The sequence below is a fragment of the Cannabis sativa genome, chromosome 9 (assembly GCF_029168945.1).
Source record: "Cannabis sativa cultivar Pink pepper isolate KNU-18-1 chromosome 9, ASM2916894v1, whole genome shotgun sequence".
Taxonomy (NCBI): domain Eukaryota; kingdom Viridiplantae; phylum Streptophyta; class Magnoliopsida; order Rosales; family Cannabaceae; genus Cannabis; species Cannabis sativa.
The window spans coordinates 54,649,338-54,659,227 of NC_083609.1; the positions used below are offsets into that span (position 1 = coordinate 54,649,338).

At 38.8% G+C, this 9,890-nt stretch overlaps 2 protein-coding genes across 4 annotated transcripts; both read right to left on the reverse strand.

Moving 5' to 3' along the window:
* Nucleotides 1-1,416: 1,416 nt before the first annotated feature.
* LOC115722302 (uncharacterized) lies at nucleotides 1,417-3,223 on the reverse strand. The gene is made up of 3 exons (XM_061105018.1): nucleotides 3,041-3,223; nucleotides 1,847-2,982; nucleotides 1,417-1,763 (listed from the first exon to the last, which is right to left on the reverse strand). The coding sequence occupies exons 1-3, from the start codon at nucleotides 3,221-3,223 to the stop codon at nucleotides 1,715-1,717; spliced, it is 1,368 nt and encodes a 455-aa protein (XP_060961001.1). The 3' UTR covers nucleotides 1,417-1,714.
* A 710-nt stretch (nucleotides 3,224-3,933) lies between these two features.
* On the reverse strand, nucleotides 3,934-6,076 carry LOC133029046 (18S rRNA (guanine-N(7))-methyltransferase RID2-like). 3 transcript variants are annotated; one of them, XM_061104214.1, is made up of 9 exons: nucleotides 5,924-6,076; nucleotides 5,623-5,803; nucleotides 5,449-5,532; nucleotides 5,317-5,372; nucleotides 5,102-5,158; nucleotides 4,821-4,870; nucleotides 4,572-4,700; nucleotides 4,369-4,465; nucleotides 3,934-4,238 (listed from the first exon to the last, which is right to left on the reverse strand). In XM_061104214.1, exons 2-9 carry the CDS (start codon nucleotides 5,795-5,797, stop codon nucleotides 4,074-4,076), a joined length of 813 nt encoding a protein of 270 aa, XP_060960197.1. In that variant the 5' UTR covers nucleotides 5,798-5,803; nucleotides 5,924-6,076; the 3' UTR covers nucleotides 3,934-4,073. The 3 variants fall into 3 exon arrangements, with proteins under 3 accessions (XP_060960197.1, XP_060960195.1, XP_060960196.1); XM_061104212.1 differs by having other exon boundaries at nucleotides 4,572-4,724; XM_061104213.1 differs by having other exon boundaries at nucleotides 4,572-4,724; nucleotides 5,900-6,053.
* Between the last annotated feature and the right edge of the window lie 3,814 nt (nucleotides 6,077-9,890).

A 9,890-nucleotide genomic window follows, 5' to 3' on the forward strand; every position in this document is an offset into this window, starting at 1 on the left:
AATCTTTAAACTCACTATAAAGCAAATACAAAACAAATCATGAGGTACAATGAAGAACATCTCTATTCAACTAAACGGGCAACAATTAAACCCCACCAAAATCCCAACAACACAGTTATCCAACAAACCCAAAAAAATGCTCACCCACAAAAATTTTGAATATAAATCTCTGATAAAACATCGAAAACAAAACAAAACATTCCAACTAAAAGACAATCACAGAAAAGCCAATAATAACCCCAAATAATATTGCAGAAAGCCCCATAACTTCCAGAAAAATATAAACAACAGCAATTACCAACCAACAATAAGATAAAAAAAAACCACCAATAACAACCTAGAGTATACTTAATAAAACCATGAAAGGGTGAAATTTTTGTACCTTCAAAAGATGGTTAATCCTCTTGAAGAAACTATATGTTAGATATATTTTTGGCTCCGCCAAAAAGACAACCCAGATGCAGTCCTTCACCCAGTACTTCAAACTCATTACAACTCTCAAAAGACATTCGAAGCTCAAAGAAAAACCCAGAAAGCCAAGAGTGTAAAAGGTGTTACTACCAAATCTAAAATTTGAATTTCTTGAAACTATAATGTTTATAGCTGTTGGAGAGGATTTATTTCATTGATTAATATATTATTCATGACTTGTAGAAGAAATCAGTAATACAGAGTCTTGAACACTTTTTGGTTTATTGTCCCTTCAATTAAGTAAAGAAAACAGGCATTCAACTTTGATATCTATATAAATAATTTCAGAAGCATTTAGTCAATTACATTTTCTAGATAGAATTCAATGAGTACATAGTAAATATATGAAATTCCTTTTCTTTATTAGTCAAAACCGTTGTCCCCAAATCAGGGACTAAAGCACAAAACACACAACCTATTAGGATAGTCACTGTCTCTTGGGTCCAAAACTGACTCAAATCCGATTCCAAATATAATAAATCCCCACAATGAGCTTAACTCACAACCAATTCCTCCTAACAAGCTCACAATACTGACCAAACTCTTAGCCACCAACACTATCAACGTAACATCTAACTAAAGCTCTTTAGTGAACATACATTGGTAAAATAACACATTACCTAATTCGGATGGTCACTCTCTCTTGATCCAAAACTGACTCAAATCCGATTACAAACATAATGAACTCCACAATGAGATTAACAACCAATCCCTCCTAAGAAGCTAACGATAGTCAGCTCAATCCCTTTAGTGAACAAAAAAAATAGTAGAATTCCTTAGTGCACAGCACAAGATACTTGACAGACTAAAAATTCAGCTTCAATTTTGACTCAAACTATCTTTGAATAACAAGACCGCTAGACCAATAGTTCGAAGAAGTCACAGACGACACAAGCTTCCGGCTGAAGAGTATATTCAATACTAAGTTAGGACGCACGACTAGTCTTTATCTTTAATATTTTTGTATTTAGTTACTTTTTAACAATGACAATAAAATGTATGCATAGAACAATTTTAACAGTATAATCTCTCTAAGCAACAGTATCAAGGACCAAAAATACCGACGAAAATAAAATGTCAACTTCAATAGTTTTGCTAGACCTGATTCAACTTCCTAACTACTACAGTGCATCCAATAGGCAATATAAGCATAACCTAACATGAATGGCCAGTAGTACTATGCACAGAAAACTATACAAAATTTCTTATTATAGAGAGCTGAAAGAAAACTTGCATTGTTTCTTCAAGTCCTTCCAATATCTTCAATTACCCTCCTTATTAAACCACTTCGGCTGTTATAGAAAATAAAAATAATCATTAGCATAATATAAATTAAACATAATCAAATATATTGAAAAGATGATTGAAAATGTACCTCGTGTTGTAGTTTCGTTCAGGTGGTAGATACACTAGTTCAGAACTACCATGGAACTCCGTAAGCAAAAGAGACGACCCTCTAAAGCTGTGACTCGCAAAATTCTCAGGACGGTTGGAAATATTCACCATAGTAGCAGTCTTAGTAACAAAGTTATAGCAGAAAAAAACTCTAGGCAAACTCGAGCTACAGACCAACATGCTAGATTCGTCTTTCCATGCTCCTAAAACTTGTAAAGCCTGTGAGAAATCAAACAGCTCCCCCTCATGAATAATTTGAATGGGGTCATATTCTTCCCATTCAGTGATTTTTCCTTCACTATTGTGGTTCTTACCATACCAAATTCCCAAAACTCCACAGTGTGCTTTGACGAATCCTACACGGTCTCCTAAACTTAGAAGACGAAACTCCATATCCGAGCATATGTTGCAATTTGTATCAATTGGAGCTTCCATGATTGAGAATATTTCACGCTCAACATCAAAGACGATGATGTCTTCAAGTGGCGCATACCAATAAATGAATCCTTTCTCAAAAACAGGCTCTCCAAAGAAATATAAGTCATCTACGTTTACAACAGAGGGGTACCGGATGACTCTCCAAGCATCAGATCCTAAGGTCAAAATACTAGCCAGGTTCGTACGTTTAGTACGTTGAAGAAGAAGAATTTTGAAAGTCTCATTACCTGATTCCCCACAAACACCCAGTCCGAAGGATGATTTAACAATTCTTAGTGAAGGACTTGAAGGTGAAGGTGACTGTTTGAGGAAAAGTACTTCCTCCTTAAGTGGATTGATTATGAAAGCTTGGGTAGAAGATGCCCGAGAGTAGCAAAGTAGTCCATTACAGAAAGAATGGTAGTTAAAGTTGTCTCCTTCCAATTCACCAAGCGATCTGAGATTAAAACCACATAACTTCCCTTCTTCATCCCTCCAATATATCTCTTCTCCTTTTCCATAAAATTTTGAAGAAATATAAAAATAACTATTCGTTTGAGGTTGAGCGATCCGAGGAATCGGTGGAGCAATCGGAGGATTTTCAATAGTCGCCGGAGCCGAGAAAGACGGCAGCAAAGAACTCGCAACAGAGGAGAAGGTGAAAGATTGAGTGGAAACGATACAACTTCCTAAGAGATTCTGGAAGTTAGTTAGAAAACGGTATAAACTGAATCCTAACTAACTTGTCAAGTAGTACATGCCACGTGTTGTAGACGGAGTGAGACGCCGTCACCGCCGTGTGGAACAGCCTCTTTGATTTGTCCACTGGGCCCATCGAAATCGAACAAGTTGTCGATGGACCTGGGAAATCCTGCTTCAATGGACCATTTGCTGAGATTATTATCAAAGTCGTCAACAACAACAAATTTCCACAACCCATTTTATCTCTGAATCTGCTTCTCTCTCTTTCTATCTCTCTGAATCTGCTTCTCTCTCTCTATCTCTGTAAAATGGCCTGAAATTATAGTGCATTTTGCCAACTAAATAACCTCTTCTTTTAAGGAAAATTTCATATTTCCCTTATTACCCTCGAGACACTAAAAATAATTTTTAAAAGAAAATCTATTTTTATCATCTTCTTCCTCTACTTTCTTCTTCCTCCTACCCATACCCCAACCAAAACTATTTTGCTAGTCCCCGTCGGCAACCTCCACCGGCAACCACCGCCGGTGACCGGTCAAGGAAGGAGACGACCGACCACCACCACCAGTACCACCCCCAAAATTCAAAAATATCTTATTCAAAGTAAATTAATAATCTTTATTGTAAATGAATTTTTATGTTTTTTTTTTTAAATTTAAAGTCTATAATTACTATTTTAGTTTATTATAATATTTATTTGTTGAGTTTTCAGCCTCTCTTATTTTTTTTAGCACGATTTTATTTTATTTTTAATATTTAATCTAATTAATAAAAATAATTTAAACTAACAAATGTCATCAAAAAATATTATCATGAAGAAAAAAATGAAGACTCTTGGAAATAAATTTCTGGCTCACGATCAAGATCAATAAGTTAATTTCATAGTTTCTCCATAGGTTATTTAATAAGTTAATTTCAAACTGCCCCAAATTTTCAAAACAAAAATTGTTAATGTAAAATATAGATACTATGTTGATTTGAATATCCTAGTGTTGGTGTCTTTCCACGTGTAGATTGAAAAAACTATTAAATACGTTTATGCATATGCATTGTAACTATGTTTTGTGTAAAGAAAGCCTATGGCGCTTTCAAAATCGAGGCTTTCTTTTCCTAGCAGTGTATTTTGTGTCAGCAGGTACAACATTCCCTCTTCTTCTCATCTGTTCCTTCTTCTTCAGTATCCATTCCCTGCCCTTCTCTTTTTCCATTATTCTTTGCTTTTTTCTCGGCCTGTTCGTGTCAGAAACACATACCTGCACACCAAAAAAACTAATTCCATGCTAACATATCTAAAGAGAAGGCCTTAAATCACAAGAACAAAGATTGCACGAAGTTCTTGTTCTTGCAATGCATAGAGATACCTAGAGCAGAGCAAGTGATTACCGTTTGATCTTCTTCATCTCCACTACTATTGTCGCCTTTACGCTTTGGAACTGTTGGGCTACAAGTCAGAACAAGGTATTCTTTCTTTTTCTTGGAACTGTTTTAGAAATGATTTTTAGTCAAATTTAGCAGAAATAAACAAACAACAAATACTATTATGTTATTACATATTAACTTTTCTTACAATATTTAAGCTTGTGTACCTGTGGGGAAAATCAATAACCAAGCTACCAATGAATCCAGCTTCAAGCGCAGACTTAAATATTAACACTCGCTGCTCTACACTTTCAAAATACACTTGAAAGACTGCTCTTGCTCCCCTTGCGAAACATCTGTATAGAGATTTAAAGAATGCACTGGAAAAAGAATTTTAGCCAAAGATTACAAAAAGTGAAGTAATTTACAAAATATCATTTATGATGAGAATGAGTCAAAGAGAAAGACCAACATACTCTAATCTTAGTTTTGGGTTGTGTGAGGATTTGTCAGCATTGCACAACCACTGTCACTCAACACACAATAGGAAAAATATTAAAATTATACATAAAAATAAGTTTAAAATTGTTAGTATTAAATATAAAACTCAACCTATTGTCATATGAGAAAACAAATTTCAAAGCACCACATAAAATGATGCTAACACATTGAGTTAAGATTTGACAAGTCATACCAAGTAAATTGCCATTATAAAAGAAGAGAGGAGAAAGAAATAGTAAGATAATGGAAAGTAGACCTGAATAGCAGAGATACTTATGGCCCCATCAATAAGACCAGACCGAAACCCCAATCCCTGAAACAAGATCCAATCCAACACCTTCTCACTCTAAAAGTTGATAAAACAAAAACCCCATACAACAATACATGTTTTTTATATTGCACCACAAAATGGAAAATATGACAAGCCCAATAATGAGCATCATCTTAATTAGGGGAGAAGGAAGGGATTACCTGACCCATGTCAGCAAGTAATAAATCACCTTCAACCTCCCTCTCCAACGCAACATCTGTAATGTAGGATAAGATTATTAGAGAGAATGCATAATTAATAATATATAACTGAGAATATATGTTTCGACGTACTAAGCATTGAGCTAGAGATATCTAAACCGATCCACTCATGCCCATTCTCTGTTACTGTTTCTCCACTAAGTCCTGACCCGCAACCTGCAATAATTCAAATCAAACCCATATCATATATATATATATGTGTATGCTAATGTTTGTTTGAAAAGAAGAAGTGGTGATTTTAATTACCAATATCGAGAAGCAACCTGGGAAGTCCATCTTTGGGCAAGGCGAGAAGCTCGAGAGCCCTCTCGGTGAGCTCTGCTTGGATTTTGATGATTCGAGAAGAGGAGGTATACTTCCTAGCTTCTTTATCATTATAGAATATCTCAGGAGGCGCTTGGAATTCCGGCCGAGATGACATGTTTACCTATGATTATGATTATGATTATGAAGCCAATGATCAGTTGAGAAAGGAATTCATAAACTTAAAACAAATACAGATATTGATCATCAGAGAACAAACTCAGTAGATGTTGGAGAGTGATACCGCCGCTGTGTCGCCGAGAACAATGGAGATTGAGGCCGGAGGTGGAGTCGACGGTGATAATTTTTGAGAAAGAATAAAGTGATGTAGACAGTCTAGGGCTTCGTGAAAAGTAAATAATGCAATTAGAAAATCTTATATAGGTAACTAAAATAAATGAAAAAGACTAAAATAACCCTAAAGTAAAAACCAATTTCATAAGTTACCATAAAATGTTTTTATTTTTCACTAAACCATTATGTGTGTGTGATTAAGTATAGAACAGAAATGAGTTCCAATATGGATATGCTCTGTAGGAGCTTACTTCTTTGAAGTGCATAGAGAATTGCTCTAAACAACCTCCACCAGTGTTTCCCCTCGTACTCCAATATGGATACCTCAGGAATTAGTAACTTGTTTGAAGACTCCATCCAAATTTCCCCAGACGACATCACCTTCTCCCTCAACCCGGGTGAGGTTGATGAACCACAAGAAACAAATAAAGTACTGCTAGGAAAAATAATCCACAGATACAAGTTTGGCAAAGCTGCAATACAAGGATCATTGAATCTCTCGTGGAAAGCAGTCAAGGGCTGGAAATGGAAAGAGATCGATGACGGACTCCTCCAGTTCACATTTGCGAGAAGAGAGGACGCCATGAACGTCCTGGCCCGTAGACCCTGGTTTGTATGTGGTGCCCTCATGATCCTCATGCCTTGGCCCGCCTGGCTAATTCCATCAGAAGTTCGTTTTGACAAAACTCCAATGTGGGTGAACGTTGAAAGTATTCCCCCCTTCTATTGGAATCTCTCAAATCTCCAAGAGATTGCTGCTAAGGCCTCTCCAGTCCATGAACTTCCCCAGGGCATTGAAGATGCGGTTGGCCTAAGTACATTGCGCTTCAAAGCCACTATTGATATTCATAAACCTATCTTCTGTGGGTTCTTCCTCAGACGGCAGAAATTGAAAGACCTCTGGATCCAATATAAATACGAAAAACTGCCTAAACTTTGTTTCAAATGTGGAGTTCTATCACATGAACAAAGTTCATGCTTTAAAGCACCTACTGTGGTCAAGGATAACCTAGGTAACTACTACCCCTTATACGGACTATGGCTAAGGAACGACGTCAAAGAAAAATCGACATTCAGTACTCCCCTAGCCAAGTGGTTCCAAGACTGGGTCCTGCAGAAAAGAATGGGGAAAGATCAAGTTCTTCGCAATCAAATCAAGGTCCACAAAGCCATCCGAAATGGGGAAGAGGCAGAGATGCGTGAATGTAGAATACAACTCCCTTCAAAACGAAGGATAGTGTCCGATTCCGATGAAGAACACGACGGGAGCGAGCCGGCGTTGGTTATTACCCAGTTGCCAATGGTTTATCTGCCGGGTATAGGTGAGATTGCCCCATTTGGACAAAATTCCAAGCAAGTTAATGTCCAGGAGCTTATTGATGCTGCAACCTCCCCTGAGAACATCACGACAAAATCGAGTACCAACCAGGGCCTCAATTCAAATAGCAATGACCATGTCCAGCAGAGGGACAATGATACAACAATGATAAAGGAGAACATTACTAAGAATGGGGGGGACAATATACCAACCTTGGAAAGTAACTCCCAGAGTTCCCATTCGGAGAAGCAGCATGCCGTTACACCCTCTCCCTCATCTGATATTAACCAGAATCATCAGAGACCAGCCAATGAAGTTACAAGAGGCTGTATCTCACCCTATAAGGCTTCACCTCTAGGTACTCAAGCCCAAATCGTTCCTTGGCCTTCGAAGGAATGTTGGGCCCAAGACAAGGCCCGTGAGCTTTTGTTTGGAGCCCTGACTGTGGACAAATATCACCGTGAACCATCCCTCTTTAATCCCATTCTCAGCATTGAGGACTTTAGGGTCCAAGAGCATTTGGAAGGCCCAAGGAAAAGAAAGGCTACTGATGGTATTGTTTTTAGCCCAAATTCAAAAGCAATTAATGAAACAGTAGCCTTCTATCCCAACCCAGAAAACAAGACTACTGAAGAAGTCAACCACACAATTCTGAAATCCTCAACCTCGTACAAGGACTCCATCGACTGCTCCCTTCCCAAAGCCGATTTTGTTTATGGCCAGCCAGATGAATCTCGCACTCCAAGGCGCCGGGGTAGACCAAGGAAAATTGCTTCCCCTCTCCCTTCTATCAGTCCTACCCAGAATCGCAAAGGAAAAGGGCCCTCTGCCTCGACTAAACTCTCCTCAACTCCTAAGAAATTTAAACCGAGAGCAGCAAAGGCTAAGGGTGAGTTCTTCTCCACAATCAAAAATCAATGGCATGGGAAAGACTTTGATTTGAAAATCGATCTTAACAACCACTTTGTGGTGATCGACAAACCACAAAAACCATCTTCCTCATGCCAAATCCATGAACTGCCAGAAGAACCTAGCACTAATGCTATGGATTTTCGTTTTGGGGCCTCGGAGACTTGCCCGCAAATGTCTCCACAGTCGCCATGAAAATCCTAGCTTGGAACTGTCGTGGTCTCGGGAGTTCCACGACAGTTCGGCAACTGGCGGCCCTTGTCCGTCAACACCAACCCGAAATGCTTCTAATCTCTGAAGCTCGTATCTCACTAAGTAAGTTCTCTGCTATCTGTAACAAACTGAATTTCTTTGGTTTCCACTACGTTCCACCAGTTGGTCTCTCCGGGGGTATTGGTCTCTGTTGGTTAAATGGAGTCCATTGTAAAATCCTTTCTGCAAATAAATTTGTCATTGTTGGGGAAGTTAGTTCTGATCCCCTAGGAGATAAATGGCTCATTCTTGGCACCTATGGCCCCCCCCATGGATCGGATAAGGAAGAATTTTGGCGCTCAATAGGGGACATGGTACTCCTTGCAACAAATCCAATCCTCATTCTCGGTGACTTAAATGGTACTTTGCAAGACTCGGAATGCATTAACTATGTCAATAGCAGCAACTCCTCCCGTTATGCCTTTGATTTCAGAAGAATGGTGAACCGTACTGGCCTTATCGATTTGGGGTTTGAAGGCCCTGAATACACTTGGTCCAGAAGAAACAATCAGACTCTGGGTGCAGGGGCTATCAAACGAGCCAGGCTAGATAGAGGTCTGGCAACCACGGATTGGAGAATTTTATTCCCAGCGGCCATTATTAATCACCTTTCTTCCTCTGCATCAGACCACCGCCCCATTATTCTGGATACAAATGGGGGAGTCATGTGTAAAGGCAGGCTCTTTAAATATGAAAATATGTGGAATCGGGACCCTAGATGTTTCTGGGTGGTCAGAGAAGCTTGGATGAAGAGGCTGCACTCCAACCCTATGATAAATTTCCATCGCAAGACCAAGAATACTAGCCGCAAGTTGAGACGCTGGAACAAAACTCAATTCAGAGATCTTAAATTGCAAATCCTTGAAGCCACTTCTTCCCTAAAAGACTTGGAATTGAGGGACCCGGATAACGTAACTCAAATTGACAATGCAAAAAAGAAATTGGAGGAAGCACTTCTTAGAGATGAAATCCATTGGCGCCAAAAATCTCGGATTCAATGGCTTTCGGAAGGTGACATGTGCTCTAAATTTTTCATGGCTTCTACCATTGTGAGAAGAAGAAGAAACTACATACAAAGCATTAAGAATCCTGAGGGTGGCGACTGGATTAGAGATCATTCTGAAATTGCCAAATGCTTCCTGAACCATTATAAAGATCTATTTTCCAAGCAAACTCCCACCCAACAGCCGAACTTAAATGAAATATATACCCAGCAGGACCTCTCTGATGTGGATAACCTTCTCCTAAATGCTATTCCCAGCCATGAAGAAATTACTATGGCAATCTCGAGCATGGGTAAAGACAAGGCACCAGGTCCGGATGGCCTTCCTCCGAGTTTCTACTCGCACCACTGGAAAACAGTCAAAGAGGATGTTTGCGAAATGGTAACACACTTCTTCTCTCATTTGGAGCTCCCCAATTTTATCAATGATACTTC